The sequence below is a fragment of the Salmo trutta genome, chromosome 3 (assembly GCF_901001165.1).
Source record: "Salmo trutta chromosome 3, fSalTru1.1, whole genome shotgun sequence".
NCBI classification, from domain to species: domain Eukaryota; kingdom Metazoa; phylum Chordata; class Actinopteri; order Salmoniformes; family Salmonidae; genus Salmo; species Salmo trutta.
In genome coordinates, this window is record NC_042959.1 from 4,945,046 (window position 1) to 4,965,447 (window position 20,402).

Below are 20,402 nucleotides of genomic sequence, written 5' to 3' on the forward strand. Positions count from 1 at the left end.
TTTGCAATCATGTTGCGCTTTTGACAAGATATATACAACAAGCCAAAAAGTATGTGGACACCTGCACGTTGAACATCTCCTTCCAAAATGGGCATTAATATGGAATTGGTCCCCCCTTTGCTGCTATAACAGCCTCCACTCTTCTGGGAAGGTTTTCCATTAGATGTTGGAGCATCACTGCGTGGACTTGCTTGCATCCAGCCACAAGAGCATTAGTGAGATCGGGCACTGATGTTGGGCAATTAGGCTTGGATCGCAGTCATTCTTCCAATTCATCCCAAAGGTGTTCAATGGGGTTGAGATCAGGGCTCGGTGCAGACCAGTCAAGTTCTTCCACACCAATCTCGACAAACCATTTCTGTATGGACCTCGCTTTGTGCACGGGGGCACTGTCATGCTGAAACAGGAAAGGGCCTTCCCCAAACTGTTGCCACAAAGTTGGAAGCACAGAATCTTCTAGAATGTTATTGTATGGAGGTGCGTTAAGATTTCCCTTCACTGGAACTAAGGGACCAAGCCCGAACCATGAAAAACAGCACCAGACCAGGATTCCTCCTCCACCAAACTTTACAGCTGTCACTATGCATAGGGGTAGGTAGCGTTCTCCTGACGTCCGCCAAACCCAGATTCGTACATTGGACTGCCAGATGGTGAAGCATGATTCATCACTCCAGAGAACGCATTTCCACTTCTCCAGAGTCCAATGGAGGCAAGCTTTACACCACTCCAGCTGATGCTTGGCATTGCACATGGTGATCTTAGGCTTGTGTGTGGCTGCTCGGCCATGGTAACCCATTTCATGAAGCTACCAGCGAACAGTTATTGTGCTGACGTTGCTTCCAGAGGTAGTTTGGAACTCAGTAGTGAGTGTTGTAACCAAGGACAGAACATTTTTACGCTCTACACGCTTCAGCACTCAGCGGTCCTGTTCTGTGAGCTTGTGTGGCCTATCACTTCGCAGCTGAGCCGTTGTTGCTCCTAGACATTTACACTTCACAATAACAGCACTTACAGTTGACCGGGGCAGGTCTAGCAGGGCAGAAATTTGCCTAACTGACTTGTTTGAAAGGTGGCGTCCAATGACAGTGCCACGTTGAAAATCACTGAGCTCTTCAGTAAGGCCATTCTACTGCCAATGTTTGTCTATGGAGAATGCATGGCTGTGCTCAATTTTATACCCCTGTCATAAATGGCTGTGGTTGAACAAGCCAAATCGACTAATTTGAAGGGGTGTCAACATACTTTTGTATATAGTGTATGTGTAGAGATCTATAAATGAAACATTTATGTAGATATATAACATCTTGTTAGTGATGTTAGTATTCCAATGATATTAGTCTTCCAATGATATTAGTCGGCCAAAAATATTAGTCGGCCAATAATATTAGTCGTCCAATGATGTTAGTCGTCCAATGATGTTAGTCGTCCAATGATGTTAGTCGTCCAATGATGTTAGTCGTCCAATGATGTTAGTCGTCCAATGATATTAGTCGTCCAATGATGTTAGTCGTCCAACGATATTAGTCGGCCAATGATATTAGTCATGATATTAGTCGTCCATTGATGTTAGTCGTCCAATGATATTAGTCGGCCAATGATATTAGTCGGCCAATGATATTAGTCGTCCAATGATATTAGTCGTCCAATGATGTTAGTCGTCCAATGATGTTAGTCGTCCAATGATGTTAGTCGGCCAATGATATTGGTCGGCCAATGATATTAGTCGGCCAATAATATTAGTCGTCCAATGATATTAGTCGGCCAATGATATTAGTCGTCCAATAATATTAGTCGTCCAATGATATTAGTTGTCCAATGATGTTAGTCGTCCAATCACAACAATCAAAGTTCCATCTCAGTAGCAAACAATGATGTAGAGCCGCAGTTGGCTGATATTGGGGGCGGCTGACTGAAATCGCCTCACTGCAGACTCTTTCAATGTTTCAGATTGTCATCTGATGCATCTTTGAATCAAGTTGATGACCTGATTAAGTTTAGAGGAGACTGGGATTGAATCATGTTGATGATGTGATTAAATCTAGAGGAGGCTGGGATTGAATCATGTTGATGACCTAATTAAATCTAGAGGAGACTGGGATTGAATCATGTTGATGATGTGATTAAATCTAGAGGAGGCTGGGATTGAATCATGTTGATGACCTAATTAAATCTAGAGGAGACTGGGATTGAATCATGTTGATGATGTGATTAAATCTAGAGGAGACTGGGATTGAATCATGTTGATGATGTGATTAAATCTAGAGGAGACTGGGATTGAATCATGTTGATGATGTGATTAAATCTAGAGGAGACTGGGATTGAATCAAGTTGATGATGTGATTAAACCTAGAGGAGGCTGGGATTGAATCATGTTGATGATGTGATTAAATCTAGAGGAGACTGGGATTGAATCATGTTGATGATGTGATTAAATCTAGAGGAGACTGGGATTGAATCATGTTGATGCCCTGATTAAATCTAGAGGAGACTGGGATTGAATCATGTTGATGCCCTGATTAAATCTAGAGGAGGCTGGGATTGAATCATGTTGATGACCTAATTAAATCTAGAGGAAACTGGGATTGAATCATGTTGGTGATGTGATTAAATCTAGAGGAGGCTGGGATTGAATCATGTTGATGATGTGATTAAATCTAGAGGAGACTGGGATTGAATCATGTTGATGCCCTGATTAAATCTAGAGGAGACTGGGATTGAATCATGTTGATGCCCTGATTAAATCTAGAGGAGACTGGGATTGAATCATGTTGATGCCCTGATTAAATCTAGAGGAGGCTGGGATTGAATCATGTTGATGAACTAATTAAATCTAGAGGAAACTGGGATTGAATCATATTGATGATGTGATTAAATCTAGAGGAGGCTGGGATTGAATCATGTTGATGATGTGATTAAATCTAGAGGAGACTGGGATTGAATCATGTTGATGATGTGATTAAATCTAGAGGAGACTGGGATTGAATCATGTTGATGATGTGATTAAATCTAGAGGAGACTGGGATGAATCATGTTGATGACCTGATTAAATCTAGAGGAGACTGGATGGTGCTTTGAATATATCAGCCTTTCATAGCTATGCTAATGGTGGTGGATGGGCCGACGTGCTAGGCTATTTATCATTGGCTATAACATCCCTTTTATACAATACTGATGGAAGTCTCCCTTGCCACCGGCCATGATCTGATGCATATCACTTAGACAAAACCAGCACAGAATTGGTTTGTTTCCTCTTGTCAACCTCTGGCGGAAAGATAATGTGTTAAAATCAGAAACAAATGAAAACAGGAAGCGCTTGACAGTACGCTGAACACAGGCAGTGAGCTGAACACAGGCAGTGAGCTGAACACAGGCAGTTAGCTAGCTGAGCTCTTTGTTTAATTGTCCATTCTGCAGCAAGCAGCATCTAACGAAGAACATTAATCAATTATGAAATGCCAATTTGAATGATTTGAAGAGAGCGCTCCAACATGTTGAATCTATTGCAGCGTTACGGCAGAACTGGCATCTGTAAATGAACATACAGTATAAATGAACTCTGGCGTTACACATTTTCAACATTTGTCTTTGTTTTCTATGACAGGCAGAACCTAATTGTTCTACCATCTGCTCATAATAGTCAGGCAAACAAGTTAGATGTATACATTTTTAAACAAAGAAGAGTTGTTGCTCCAAATCCACACACCGAAATAAAGACTTCCTCTTTCTTTCAACACCAAGTTTATCTGACTCTCATATTGCAGGATATTGATCTACACAAGGTGATCCCGACAACGCCCGCCCACAACAAATGCTGTTAAGACACACTGAAAATCCCTCAAAATAGGAAGGATTCGGTTTCCTGCAGTGTGGTGCAAATCTCTTTAAAATTCTTGGAGAAAAATAACATTTGGAGAAGTGTAGAACCCAAAACAACCAAAATCAATACCCCTTGAGCCTGACCTGCCTCACACAGTCAACGTCTCAAATGGCACCCTATTCCCTATATAGTGCACTACTTTTGACCGGAAATCTATATGAAATAGGGTGCCGTTTGCGACACAGTCAGGGTCTGAGGAGGAACCTGTAAAGAGGTACGCTTTAAGTGATAAAATCTGTTCCTAACGGAAGAGACTCCTGCATCCATGCATGGTATTACTTTCCCCTGACCTTGGACGTGTTCTGAGAACACCTTTGCGTCATTCCAAGACGACGTAGCAGTACCAGCACTCACAATGCTAATGGTAAACATTACATTTTTTAGAATCCCATAATTAAAAGGTTGCCATGGACGATACTGCTACACTCATTATTAAGGTGGCATTACTGGTTTCATAAAGGTGTTATGGATGCCTTATTTAGGCCTATACCACTTTCAAGTAAAGGGTTACTGACCATTATGTGTGATATCAAACAGACTATATGGGATGGTATTGTGTATTAGCCCTCCATATGAAAAGACAGAGCCAACCTGGTTTTGAATTAAGGTGGCTGTCATATCTCATCTGTCCTTTCTAATACCAGCTAGCCTACAGTATATGTCTGTCAGCTGAGGGGACAGAACAGGCCTACTGTGATGACACACAGGGGTAGCAGTTTCAGCTTGATGTCAGGGACAAAACAGGAGCACTATGATGACACACAATGGTAGCAGTTTCAGCTTGATGTCAGGGACAAAACAGGAGCACTATGGTAGTAAACTATTATTCTGTATGGAGCTCCACACACAAATCTCTGAGGACCATACAAAGATAGTCCACGGGGTGGATTAAAGACCAGCAGCTATTCTAGGAATGCTTGCACAAACCCCTAAAGAACTAAACTATGCCCTGTACTGTAAGACTGTATAGTGCACTTCTAAAGTTCACTTGAATTAATGTCCTCATGGGTACTGTTCCTCTGTTGTATTCTGTTGTATGTTGTATTTATGTTTATGGACTACTTTTCAGAAAACCTCTTTTGAATGAAAAGGATGGATAGAAAATACAAAACAGCCATATTTCCCCAAGGAAGATAAGATATGGAACTGAATTTAAATAAACGAGAGGGAAAAAAAGCAAGGATAGGAAATATAAAATAAAATAAAAAAATAAAAATGAGGCAAGGATATGAGACAGCAATAATATACATGAGAGGAGATAATAGTCATGAAAGGGTGATGGGAATGACTGGAGACCATCGTTGCTATGTGCCAAACATTTGGCTGGTCATTTTCCAGGCATGAACAATTCAGGACATTTCAGCGGGGGAGGCTTTGGCACAGAAATAACTAATTCAAAATGCAAATTGGTAATCAAGTCAGACATGAACAGCAAGGAAACTGTTAATTTTCACACAAAGCAAGCGTAATATGAGACAACCTGTGACTTGTCTCATTATCATCTCACATCGAGCTCCTAAAAACATCACCATGTCACCGAGATGAGACAACCTTTCCAACGCAACCTTTCATGTAGATGCTTGTTATAGAAGACTATCTGCTACTGCCTTTACGTGTGTTTAGTGCCCCCTCCGCATAGCAAATGGTGTGCTATATCTCCTCTCAAAAAATGTAAGAATTAGAATTCACAAGCAGGCCTCAGATAATCTGCAATATTCATCTTCCTCCACGATGTATTGAGAATTGTCTAGACTATGAATGGAGAATGCATGACATTATCCTACTTTCTGGTTTTAGGCCGACTTCATTAAGGCAACTGAGAATATTGCGCTGCGATTTAATAGAACATCAATTAGATGATAAAAATAACGGTGGGTTCTGCATGAGGCACTTATTAGCATAATACAGTACGGTCCTTTTCTAGGCAAAAATCTACAATATTCCCAACATTTAACCTTTTTGCCGGAAATTGGAGGAATATGCTGCGTCTGCAATTTCCTAGAGGGATTTTTGTTGTTACGGTTTATAGCAAAACTACATCTTGCTTTTCACTTGCTACACATAATAACAGAAAGCCTTTTCAAAGAAAGCATGGTGGTTACATGGTGGCCTAAGGCTCTGTTCTGATTTAAGCGTGGAAACGTGGCTCATAAAGTCTAACTACAAAGAACAGCTCTACTAACACACAGCCTTATAGGTTCAACTAAATGCAGGTGAACAGCAGTGATACTGGGAGGGGTGGTGCTGTATGTAGCGAGTTAGTACCTAATACAACTACCCTGTCTTTTATGGAATATTTCAAATGGTATAAGATAGCGTTAAATGCCACAATTGACAATCTTCTGGTGTTAACAATTTGTGTAACTGTTTTTCAAACAAATAAGGATGAAAACAAACAATTCTTAAGAATACAAACTATTGATCTTCATGTCAAGCACACAAGCAGTGACAGTCACTCGATACTGATAGAGAGAAGTGTGAGCTCACCTTGACAAGTTCATAGTGTTGGATCCCATTGATCCCCACATCTGGGTCAAATGCAGAGGGCACGGGGTACCGGGTGTTGATGGCAGTGTTCTCTGGGATGGAGATGTTTATAACGGTGGACTGGAAGAGTGGAGCGTTGTCATTGATGTCCTCAATCAGGAACCGGATCTTAACCAGACGGAAGATCTCGTCAGGCAAAACGGCTACTTCAATCTCGTAGAAGCAGCGCTTCTCGTTGAATACTCCTGAGCAGAGCTTCTCTCGGTCGATGCGATGAGCCGTGGTGAAGATCTCCCCAGTGTTGGCCTCTACCCTCACCAAAGGCACATCACCCGTTTTGTAGACGGGCTTGAACTGCAGTGGTGAGGACAGCTTGAAGTCAGGGTCAAGGTTCAGGTCCAAGTCCTTCCGCAGGTTCCCAATGCGGACATTCTCGGGCTGCTCCTCCCTCACCGTGTAGTCCTTCTCTTGGGCCCAGGACAGCAAGACCAGGCAGGTGAGTAACACCACCAGCACATGAGCCTGACCTGCTAAGTCCATAATCAGAGAGGGTGGAAGTATTTTTTTTCTTAAGGCTGCAACTCTGTCACTGGGATAGAGAGCGAGAGAGAGGGAGAGAGACAGAGAGAGGGAAAGAGAAAGAGTCATGTCTCTGCAAAAGTTACATGACACACAGGTTAAATCTGAAAAGGGCACCCTATTCGCTGTATAGCGCACTACTTTTTGGCACCCTATTCCCTGTACAGTGCACTACTTTTTGACCAGAGCTCTATGATCAAAAATAGTGCACTATTTAGGGAAGAGGGTTTCATTCCAAACGCAGACCCATGTATTCTGACTGTAATTAGTATGATTCTCCCTTATGGAGAGGGTTGAACTCGACCTATCAACCTAACTAGCTCTGAGCCTGCATCCCTCCAATATCTTTGAGAGCAAATTAACAGACATTTTACACAATTAACCTTTGATGACACCCCGTTGAACACACAGACACGAATAGGTTATTAGTTGCCGTATTCCATCAATCCGTTACATTGCAGTAATCAACCAATTCATATTTTCATCGCAGGGAGGGAGGGTGTGTGTGTGTGTGTGTGCGTGTGTGTGTGTGTGTGTGTGTGTGTGTGTGTGTGTGTGTGTGTGTGTGTGTGTGTGTGTGTGTGTATGTGTGTGTGTGTGTGTGTAAGTGTGTGTGTGTGTGTGCGTGAATCAGAGGAGATCATCATTGGCGTAGTTGATACACAAACTTCTATGAATGTTTTTTGATGAGTTTAGCTTAGTGTGAGGCATTACGTTTGGTACATGAGTTGACCTTGCGTTGTCATCGAGTTTGAAAGATATGCATTTTAGGAATCAGTCAGATCGTTACGAGCAGGAAACATGGGAAACCGATTAAGATTTGGCCCTGGTCTAAAGTACTATATATGTGTACTATATATGTGTACTATATAAGGGCTATGGTACTATTTAGGATGCAGACTACATCCATCTTCCAGTGTGGTGGATAGGTGTTACTGCGTGTGCAATAACCTTCATTTTAATGCAGAACCATAGATTAGAAATGCATTGCTAATTTTAACAGCAAATTAACTTAAGAGTCTCATTTGTTAAGTATCTGAAGAAAAGGAAATGAAAATAAATAAATAAACGGAATGTGAACGATTCCGTGAACACGCTGCCATATGAAAACACCATGTTCTGCATAATAATTAATTGACGCATTACGAAAGCCACCATGTCTCACATTAGGATATAATTGTATTATCATAGAATATAATCATACAATGAAATCATTAACGTTAGTTAATGGAGTTCTCTCTAACATGCTACATGTATTGCTATTAGATAGAAAAGAAGTGCTCTGTCTGATCTCTCTCTCTTTATCATTAAGCCCACGGTAAACTAGTAAATAGTCAATAGTAATAAGAAAAACACCTTATGGTTTTCAGCACCATCTGACAGTATTCATAAATCAGTGTTTTCTTATTTGATGCCAGTTTACTTGCTAGATAGTTCCACCAATTCTATCATGGGCTTTGTGTGCTAAAACCTGCCTGGAGGGCAAAGGTCCCTATTGCCAAAACCAAACTAGGCCATCCAAAAAGGGAGCATGGAGATATGATGGCAGTTGCTCTGCTTCTTATAGCAAGAACAACTTTCAGGTTATTAGGATTAGAATTTACAGTAACGCTATACTTTTTATTTAATTTCAGGTCTCTTTTACAAGGGAGACCTGGACCAACGGAGACTTATTAAAGTCTGTTTAATTAATGCATTATCATGCAGTTGTGATGCATTTTAAGATGTATCATGAAGACCCGTCTCTGCTTAGGTATTGAACTTTAGTATCAAGAAATATTCAAAAATTGTGGAAAGTTTTCTACCCCTCCATAAGGGATATTAATGATCTTACTTTTCTTTTTTTTACCCATTTCCAGGATCCCTTGTCTTGCAAAAAGACTATTATCATTGGTCAACAAACAGCTATGTTACTATCTATCTGTAAATGTGGTTCTTAAAATTAATCAATCTGGATTCAGACCTAAACATAGCACCACTATGGCTACCGTGCTTGTTGTAAATTATATTGCAGTCGCCTTAGGTGATAGAATGAATTGTACTGCAATGTTTGTAGCCTTGTCAAAAGCTTCTGATACTGTAGACCATGTTATTCTGATTAATAAACTGTCCTCCATAGGGTTGGGTACAGATGCATGTCGACGGTTTCATAATTATCTCAATGACAGAACTCAGGTCATCAAGGTAGATGGGGTCAAATAGGAGTTCCTTGAGTTACATAAAGGGGTGCCCCAAGGTTCGATCCTCGGCCCACTACTGTTTACAATCTAAATAAATAACATTGATAATACTGTAAAAAAAAAAATTATAGAAATGTGTATGCAGATGATACAGGGCTGTATTCAATTGCTCCTTCGGTGGGCCAAGCCTTTTCACATTTGAAGTTTGATTGTTATAGCACTGCAGAGGTCACTGTTGGATCTAAAGCTAGTGCTAAATGTAAACAAAACAACATGAATACTTTTTTCTAGGTCCCATAACCCAGATTTAAATGCATTTGTAATGACTAGTTCGAACGGTACACAAATTGAGCTAGTTCCGTCCTAGAAATATATTGGTATCTTCCTTGATGACAAACTGTCATTTGAAAACCATGTCACTGAGCTGGTGAAGAAGTTGAAGTTCAAGGTTGGTTTATTTTACAGAAACAAAGCATGTCTTACTTTAGTTAATAGGAAGGAAATTGTCCAAGACACTTTTATGTCTATTTTAGATTTTGGGGATATTATCTAAATGCGTGCAGCAGCATCTACACTTAAACCACTAGATTATGTTTTCCATTGTGCCCTTAGGTTTATTACTGGTGATAATTCTAGAACTCACCATTGTGCCCTTAGGTTTGTTACTGGTGATGGTTCTAGAACTCACCATTGTGCCCTTAGATTTATTACTGGTGATGGTTATAGAACTCACCATTGTTCCCTTAGGTTTATTACTGGTGATGGTTCAAGAACTCACCATTGTTCCCTTAGGTTTATTACTGGTGATGGTTCTAGAACTCACCATTGTGCCCTTAGGTTTATTACTGGTGATTGTTCTAGAACTCACCATTGTGCCCTTAGGTTTATTACTGGTGATGATTCTAGAACTCAACATTGTTCCCTTAGGTTTATTACTGGTGATGATTCTAGAACTCACCATTGTTCCCTTAGGTTCATTACTGGTGATGGTTCTAGAACTCACCATTGTGCCCTTAGGTTTATTACTGGTGATGGTTCTAGAACTCACCATTGTTCCCTTAGGTTTATTACATGTGATGGTTCTAGAACTCACCATTGTTCCCTTAGGTTTATTACTGGTGATGGTTCTAGAACTCACCATTGTGCCCTTAGGTTTATTACTGGTGATGGTTTTAGAACTCACCATTGTTCCCTTAGGTTTATTACTGGTGATGGTTCTAAAACTCACCATTTTGCCCTTAGGTTTATTACTGGTGATGATTCTAGAACTCACCATTGTTCCCTTAGGTTTATTACTGGTGATGGTTATAGAACTCACCATTGTGTTTTGTGTCAAAAAGTGGGTTGGGCCTCTTTATATGTAAGGAGAGAGCAGCATTGTCTTGTGTTGATCTACAAAGCACTGATGCAGAAACTTCCTATGTATCTATCAATTTAGACTTACAAATTGCCAAACCCAGTCTCAGGCTTGAATAACACTGGATGCCCCTTCGCTTTCCACAGAGTTGGGTAAAGCTTATTTTAGTTTTTTTGCACCCTTTATGTGAAACAACTTACAGAGTCATGATCGGAGACCTTTATGTTGATAAATATGTCTGTAATGTTGTGTATTGTATGTGTTTGACGTATTCATGCAGGGCTCATCTGTAAAACAGATCTTAGTCTCGCTATGACTTCAAAATAAATGTGAAAAAATAGGAGAATTCATCACCCCTTTTTAATGTCAAACCTTGGAAGACATCTTAAAAGAAATAATACATAACACCACAGCTGTAATACACTGGGGTTAAACATAGACGTCTTCAATAACGCTTTGCTTTTCAACGTTATTTTTACACCGTTCCATCAACTTACATCCAATCACTAACATATGAATTTGTTATTTACGTCTTGCTGCATTCCAGGCCTATCCATCTGATCTCTGAGCATTTACCATAAGCCTTATTTATAGGAGATGTAGACTCCTACACCACATTGGTTAGGAGGTAATAAAGAGAGTATCAATCTACCTTTCATTTCCCCTCCCAGCTCCGTTATTTTAACATCCACCACAGAGATTATGCACAGCTGTGTTGAGAAGCGTTCTGTGGAACTCCACATCTTCTATCTACAGTACGTAGGAACAGAGCTAGTACACTGTCTTGAGAATTCATCTTTGACTACCGTATGAAAACTACAATAGAGGATATTTTACATTGAGATGGTGGTGCCATCTAATTGTCATAACAGCATCCCTAAAGTAAAAAAATTACTACAATATTTGAAGGATTTAATCAAAATCGTAGGGAATCAGCCAGAAAGGCAAGATGTTCTATTGTTCTATCCTATGATCTTCCCTGACTGTCTTTCTATCACTGTCATAATGAAGAACTCAGGTGAGACTCATTACAGGGTTAGGGTTAGAATCCTTATATTAGACTCATTATAGGGTTGGACTCATTATAGGGTTAGACTCATTATAGGGTTAGGGTTAGGATCCTTATATTAGACTCATTATAGGGTTAGACTCATTATAGGGTTAGACTCATTATAGGGTTAGGGTTAGAATCCTTATATTAGACTCATTATAGGGTTAGACTCATTATAGGGTTAGACTCATTATAGGTCTGGACTCATTATAGAGTTAGACTCATTATAGAGTTAGACTTATAGGAATAGACTCATTATAGGGATAGACTCATTATAGGGATAGACTCATTATAGGGTTACCGTTAGACTCATTATAGGGTTAGACTCATTATAGGGTTAGACTCATTATAGGGTCAGACTCATTATAGGGTTAGACTCATTATAGGGATAGACTCATTATAGGGTTAGACTCATTATAGGATTAGACTCATTATAGGGTTACGGTTAGACTCATTATAGGGTTAGACTCATTATAGGGATAGACTCATTATAGGGTTACGGTTAGACTCATTATAGGATTAGACTCATAATAGGATTAGACTCATTATAGGGTTAGGGTTAGAATCCTTATATTAGACTCATTATAGGGTTAGACTCATTATAGGGTTGGACTCATTATAGGGTTAGGGTTAGAATCCTTATATTAGACTCATTATAGGGTTAGACTCATTATAGGGTTAGACTCATTATAGGGTTAGACTCATTATAGGTCTGGACTCATTATAGAGTTAGACTCATTATAGAGTTAGACTTATAGGGATAGACTCATTATAGGGTTAGACTCATTATAGGGTTACGGTTAGACTCATTATAGGATTAGACTCATAATAGGATTAGACTCATTATAGGATTAGACTCATTATAGGATTAGACTCATTATAGGGTTAGACTCATTATAGGTTTCTACTCATTATAGGATTAGACTCATTAAAGGGTTAGACTCATTATAGGATTAGACTCATTATAGGGTTAGACTCATTATAGGGATAGACTCATTATAGGGTTAGACTCATTATAGGGATAGACTCATTATAGGGTTAGACTCATTATAGGGATAGACTCATTATAGGGATAGACTCATTATAGGGTTACGGTTAGACTCATTATAGGGTTAGACTCATTATAGGGTTTTACTCATTATAGGATTAGACTCATTATAGGTTTCTACTCATTATAGGGTTAGACTCATTAAAGGGTTAGACTCATTATAGGGTTACGGTTAGACTCATTATAGGGATAGACTCATTATAGGGATAGACTCATTATAGGGTTACGATTAGACTCATTATAGGTTTTTACTCATTATAGGATTAGACTCATTATAGGGTTAGACTCATTATAGGGTTAGACTCATTATAAGGATATACTCATTATAGGGTCAGGGTTAAACTCATTATAGGGTTAAACTCATTATAGGGTTAGACTCATTATAGGGTTAGACTCATTATAGGATTAGACTCATTATAGGTTTAGGGTTAGACTCATTATAAGGTCAGGCTTAGACTCATTATAGGGTCAGGGTTAGACTCATTATAGGGTTAGACTCATTATAGGATTAGACTCATTATAGGTTTAGGGTTAGACTCATTATAGGGTCAGGCTTAGACTCATTATAGGGTTAGACTCATTATAGGGTCAGGCTTAGACTCATTATAGGGTTAGGGTTAGACTCATTATATGGTTAGACTCATTATAGGGTTAGGGTTAGACTCATTATAGGGTTAGACTCATTATAGGGTTAGACTCATTATAGGGTTAGGGTTAGACTCATTATAGGGTTAGACTCATTATAGGGTTAGGGTTAGACTCATTATAGGGTCAGGCTTAGACTCATTATAGTGTTAGACTCATTATAGGGTTAGACTCATTATAGGGTTAGACTCATTATAGGGATAGACTCATTATAGGGTTAGACACATTATAGGATTAGACTCATTATTGGATTAGACTCATTATAGGATTAGACTCATTATAGGGTTAGACTCATTATAGGGATAGACTCATTATAGGGATAGACTCATTATAGGGTTAGACTCATTATAGGGTTAGACTCATTATAGGGTCAGGGTTAAACTCATTCTAGGATTAGACACATTATAGGGATAGACTCATTATAAGGTTAGGGTTAGACTCATTATAGGGTTAGACTCATTATAGGGATAGACTCATTCATTATAGCGTTAGACTCATTATAGGGTTAAGGTTAGACTCATTATAGGGTTAGACTCATTATAGGGTTAAGGTTAGACTCATTATAGGGTTAGACTCATTATAGGGTTAGACTCATTATAGGGTTAGACTCATTATAGGGATAAACTCATTATAGGGTTAGACTCATTATAGGGTTACGGTTAGACTCATTATAGGGTTAGACTCATTATAGGGTTAGACTCATTATAGGGTTGGGGTTAGACTCATTATAGGGTCAGGTTTAGACTCATTATAGGGTTAGGGTTAGACTCATTATAGGGTTAGGGTAAGACTCATTATAGGGTCAGGTTTAGACTCATTATAAGCCTGTTAGGTTAGAAAAACATTGCTGACGGTATCTACATGACAGCCATCTATGTGAAGGTTACTCTCAGCAGCACAGATACGTGTATAAAAACAGTCATATAAATGAAAACACTGCATGCGGTTGTGATTTGCTTATCTTTGAAGTTTACACCTTTCCTAGAGAGAAAGAAGGGTCATTTAGCCATGTTATGCTCAGATCTTTCTCCAAATAACACCATCTTCAAAACTATACATTGGATCTAATCGGATTGAGCAATGAGCTACAACTTTTACAGTTTCAAAAAAGAACAGTTTGACAATGAAGAATTGGGGAAATAATGAATGAATGAATAATGAAGAAAAAAAACTGAAGTTTAAGTGTCAATCAAGCAGAACATCTTTCCATGCTAACATTTCACTAGGCTCCAGAAAGAGCTATTTTGAGCCCTAGGCAATGCTTCTCTCCTCTCTCTGGAGACAGAGCTGAACGGGAGAGGCTAGTAGCAGACAGCTCCTGGATTACTTTACATGACAATATGATGGACAGGCCAGTCGGGCAGGGTAGTATTATCAGACTGAGCTGTGGCAGAGGAGAGAGGGGGGGGGAAACACCTTCACCTTCCCAAAGAATGTATTTATCTGGCATCTTAAACGGAAGATTGATGGAGTCACTCCAGAAATGGAGTAGCCGCAACAAACTTCTCTATCCCCAAAAACTGTGATTTGGGTGTCCATGGATATACATAAAGATAGATTTCTCAAAGCCTTGCAAGCTGGACTTGCAAAAGCGACACAATCTTGGTAACCCCAGTCTCTATCTCTTGGTTCCATGGATCTTCGACAGACTGACAGACAGACAGGTTTATTGTCAAGATCTATTCAGTCTCCCTTTAAAAGATCTACAGCCTAGAAGTTTCCTTATCTAGTTGTCACAAGAGGAATAATGGTAGGTTTCTCATCACTGAGTAATGTCTGTGGTCTTCAGAGCTGGGGCAGAGGAGATTCCTGCTGATAAGAATGAACCCTTTTAAAAAATAGCTAAAATCGTATTGTCTTTTTGACATTTTAGCTCAGATAAGACTAATACATTGTCAATATGTCTTAAATTCTTCAGTCAAATTTGTTAAAAAATCTAATTTAGTCCCAATGTACAGTAAATGCATCAATCATATATCAATCCCGAGGTAAAATAAATCAAAAATTTCAAAGTTATGAGAATATTTTTTTTAGCTTTTGTGCAGTTGCATTATTTTCTGCTTAGAAATGTCAACACGATGAGATAATAATCAAAATCATTTCTGTTTTTAATATGAGAAAGAAAACGTCAAGATATTCCACAGAAACATCACTAAGAATGACCAACCCAGAGGTGATAACGTCACATAAAATTGGCATGAAAATCCTTCACATCGTGTGTCAGTTCATCTGATAATACTCTGAGTACCTCTAGAGGGCAGTGAAGAAACATGTTAGTTAATTACACATGGAACACTACCAGCGACAAAATAAAGATCAGGATCATTTGAACATCTAATGCTAAAGAGTAAAATTGTAATATTTTTTTATAACATTTGCTTTATTCAAACTTTTGATTGGTTTGTCAAACAACCCTTCAAATCAATTTTTATTTTGTCACAAACACAAGTTTGTTTGGTAGCTATGGAGAGTAGTGAATAGAATTAGTTCAGTATATTATTGTAATTTTTCTAGGAAAGGGAATAGCAATCATTCTCGAGAAACCATTGGCTTGGTAACCAGTTTTTTAACAACTATGCATTTGGAGGAAGAAAAAAGTAGTTTAGCACAGCAGGATTAAACGAGACGTGTTTGTTTGTGTTAGCCAAATAGTTGATGAAGACTATACTGTTGATTGTGTTTGTGTTTGATGGTGGCCATGTCCTATGAGACATGTATGTTCAAATTATGTTTATCGTTCTAGGCTACTGAAGCAATATAGACGTGATTTAAATTCAAATACAATTATAGTTAAAGTTGTATTTGTCACATGCACAAGTACAGTGAAATGCTTAACTTGCATGCTCTACCCAACAGCGCAGTAATCAATATCAAAATAGCATAACTAATACAAATGAAACATATAATAAAGACAAGCACAGTGCCAATACCACATGTACAATGTGCCGAGATACTGGAGTATTTCAGGTACATATGTAGATATAGGAGGGTATTAGGAGAAAGTGACTGTTAGCAGGATTATTCATAATATTAATAATAATAATAATGATAATACAACTACTAATAATAGTCATATAAAAAACATATATATAATTTAATATATATGATAATAATAATATAATATAATATATATGATAATAATAATATAATATATACGATAATAATAATATATGATAATATATATGATAATAACAATATAATATAGTATATTTGATAATAATATAATATATATATGACAATAATAATATAATATAATATATATGATAATAACAATATAATATAGTACATTTGATAATAATAATATAATATATATGATAATAATAATATGATGTAGTACATATGATAATAATAATATAATATAATATGTATGATAACAATAATATAGTATATTACATATGGCAATAATAATATAGTACATATGATAATAATACTATAATATAATATATATGATAATAATATAATATATATGAAAATAATAATATAATGTAATATATATGATAATAATAATATAATATAATATATATGAAAATAATAATATAATGTAATATATATGATAATAATAATATAATATACTATATATATGAAAATAATAATATAATATAATATATATGATAATAATATCATATAATATATATGATAATAATAATATAATATAATATATATGATAATAATAATATAATATAATATATATGATAATAATAATATAATATAATATATATGATAATAATAATATCATATACTATATATATGAAAATAATAATATAATATAATATATATGATAATAATAATATAATATAATATAATATATATGATAATACTAAAATAATAAAAAATATAATAATAATATCATATAATAACTACGATAAGAGGAAAAAGGAGGACCATTCACAACCACATTTTGAAGCTTGCAACTGAAGTCTCAGATATTGTTTTGGACACTGTTGATATAGCTTCAACAGCTATAAAACCATGAAACAATATAAAACCAGCTACTTATGAATTTGTGGACTTGTAAGAAGCAACACCAGTCACAGTCAAAATTACACATTCAAGTCAAACACCCAGTTGTCATACTTAACTACCATTGAAGAATAGTTTATCATTCAACTAAGCAATAGTTAATTACCACAACTAAGGACAGGACAACTAAGCAATGGTGTGAATGCAAAACTAAGAGACTGTAGACCTGTTATGATCACTAAGGTGTAGATCTAAGAACTAAAGCTTTATCAAAATCTCTGTTAGCCTACACTGCGATCCATATCAATTATCAGAAAAGCTTAGAAGACTCAACACATCTTTCTAAGAGTAAATTCAGACATGTCATCTAAGTCAGAAAATCATTAAGCAATCAATCTTGGATAACATGCTGTGAATAAAACGTGAATAGCCTCCATTTGCTCAAACAAGGAATAGGCCTACGGTTAGTTTTTGTTTTTTTAGAAATAAAAATCGTCCTCTACAATAACAGTATGACATCGCCTGCTATGTACAATTTAGAGGCTATATGTGGTAGTGATTATTATTGCCCATGTGAAGCCCCTCAATACATTGAGCATGGATAGCCTAGCGCGTGTCCCTTTCGAGCATGGAGCGTGTGGGTACTGTGTTTACTGTACAGCATATGTTTTACTCAAGAGCATTAATCAGTCCGTATATATCAAATAATAGTCATAATGACCAGGCTTTTCAGGGGATAATGCCCCTGAAGTTGAAAAGGTAAACGCTGCATTCCAGTCACTGTTGTGCATTATCCATAATGCAATTTGACCAGGGAGGTCCGCTTTAATTATGATACTCATTAACCGTCATTAGGGTTAGCAGTGTGGTTAAGATTAGGTATAAAATCAGATTTTTTATGACTTTGTGGCTGTGCCAGCTATTGACCGCTCTGCTAACCTGCTCATTAAACGTGCAGGCAAAAACTCACCTGCCGAAAAGTATGCAGTAGCCTAGTTTACACAGCCTACTTAAAGACGAATTTGAAAAAAAGTAGACCAATGTTGGCCACGCACAGATTGAATTACTCATGACCGACAATAACGGTCATGCGACAGCTATGGTTGAACTGTCTATTCAATAATACCCTATAGGCTGCTTGAAGAAAAATACAGTATAAATGTTTTTTCAAACGTGTCGTGATCATAACTATAAAGACCTTTACTATAACGAGCGGGATGTTTTTTTTGTTGCACGGTGGATGTTGTGACTGACCAAATCCGATGCGTAAAAAAACAATGACTCAATGGGGGTCTCGTTTAACGCTGAATGCGATTATTGTGATTTTTATCTAGAAGTTGTTTGATAACATTTTATGGTTCCATACATGTAACCCTGTTACTGAGCGACGCGAATCAACTGCGATGTGGCATCCGGTCCGTAGCCATATAGCCTACAGTTTGCGTAAATTGATGGTCAATTTGGATTCCTATATTTGACCATCATCATAAAATTATTTTCCTCTATAGGTTGAATAATTTCCTTTTAAACGTACCTATTGATGATACCGTGAAAACTTGTAGGATTGTATTCAGAATGAAATAAGCTAATATTAGAAATTAATTATGTTACTAGTACACTAGTGATGATAGTAATGTTTACCTTCTATCCCTTGAAACAGAATATGGAAAATCAATCGCAATTCCCGTCACGTAGCGACATCAGTGCTTTAGAAGAAGAAGTGCCATAGAATTACACTGAAGTGGAAAAGTGGAGAAAAAAAAGATCCTCTTCGGTAGCGGGAATCAAACAAAACACACATCAATAAGGTTATCCACTACAGCAAGTGATCCATGTCCTAAAAAGTCTATGGTCCACATGCAGGAGGCAAAAGCATTGATTGCAGAATATTTGTGTAACTCAAAGAGCCTATGTAATTCCTCTTCAGATATCTTGGGTTAACTGTGGTTCAATCGCGGGCGGCAGGAGAGATGCTGATGGTCCAAGTCACTTGATTTACATGAAATAGCCCTAGCCTGCGTGTGTTTTAAAATGCTCTCTCTTGCAACAAATGGTGCAAATCGCTTGCATGGAAGACCGTTTCATTGAGCATGTGTAACAGCGTTTTAACAAGCGCATAAACTTCCATCCAAGAGCGCACAAAAAAATGAAACAGTTTGGTACGATGACTGAAAACTTCAGTTCTGTCGGCACTGTTTATTATTTTTTTAAAGGTTATTATTCAGCAAGAAAAAAAAGAACACATAAATGGGCGGTAGCCTGGGTAGTGTTCTGTCCCCCCACGGAGTTTGATGAGTGTTCCTTAGTGCGGTATCACTTACAGCGGGGCTGAAATAGACGTTATGCTGTATCAGTGTGCTAAGCTGTGCCTAGTTGTCTCAGTAGTATTGCATGAACCCGGTCCCTTAGTACTGCCCACCTCTCTGCCTCCGACTGACATCACTGTGAGAGGAGGAGCCTACAATACATATTACAGATCCCAGCCTCTCCAAACCTCTTAAAGCTGCACTGCAAAGAGGAGCTCCCTGCATTGAGTTTTAGCTGGATGTCGAGTCTAGTGTTGACCACTACAAACACCACAAGATGCATCGGCTCTGCTGTAGCCTGGCTCCAATAACTGCCTGAGAAAGAGGGGGGACTGCACTAGCTTAGCCTTAACTCCCGCGCATTGACTCCCTCGCATTGACTCTGTACCGGTACCCCCCTGTACATAGTCCAGCTGCTGTTATTTTACTGCAGCTCTTTAATTATTTTTATGTTTTATTTCTTACTTATCTATTTATTACCTAAAACTTATTTTTCTTAAACTGCATTGTTAGTTAAGGGTTTGTAAGTAAGCATTTCACTGTAAGGTCTACACCTGTTCGGTGCATGTGACAAATACAATTTGATTTGACTTTAATGATTTGGCAACCGCCTGAGAAAGATGGGGCACTACACTAGCCTGGCTCTAATAACCACCTGAGAAAGATGGGGCACTACACTAGCCTGGCTCCAATAACCACCTGAGAAAGAGGGGGCACTGCACTAGCCTAGCCTGGCTCCAATAACCACCTGAGAAAGATGGGGCACTACACTAGCCTGGCTCCAATAACCACCTGAGAAAGATGGGGCACTAGCCTAGCCTGGCTCCAATTCCCTATGGGAAACACTAAGCATAAAGTTGCTCTAAAAGTTGCTCATACTGTATACCTCAGTTATAACAATGTCACAACATT

General features: G+C 37.9%; 1 protein-coding gene across 3 annotated transcripts in view; it reads right to left on the reverse strand.

Annotated features, from left to right (window-relative positions):
- LOC115166834 (protocadherin-11 X-linked) overlaps nt 1-19,707 on the reverse strand; it is a 240,323-nt gene extending 220,616 nt beyond the window's left edge. For 2 of the 3 annotated variants that reach the window (XM_029720711.1, XM_029720704.1), the window contains exons 1-2: nt 18,826-19,707; nt 6,365-6,953 (exon numbers count right to left, since the gene is read on the reverse strand). In XM_029720711.1, coding sequence (XP_029576571.1) covers nt 6,365-6,904 — 540 coding nt within the window. In that variant the 5' untranslated portion in view covers nt 6,905-6,953; nt 18,826-19,707. The remainder of the gene's footprint in view (nt 1-6,364; nt 6,954-18,825) is intronic. The other variant, XM_029720720.1, reaches the window with a different exon arrangement.
- Nucleotides 19,708-20,402: the final 695 nt, after the last annotated feature.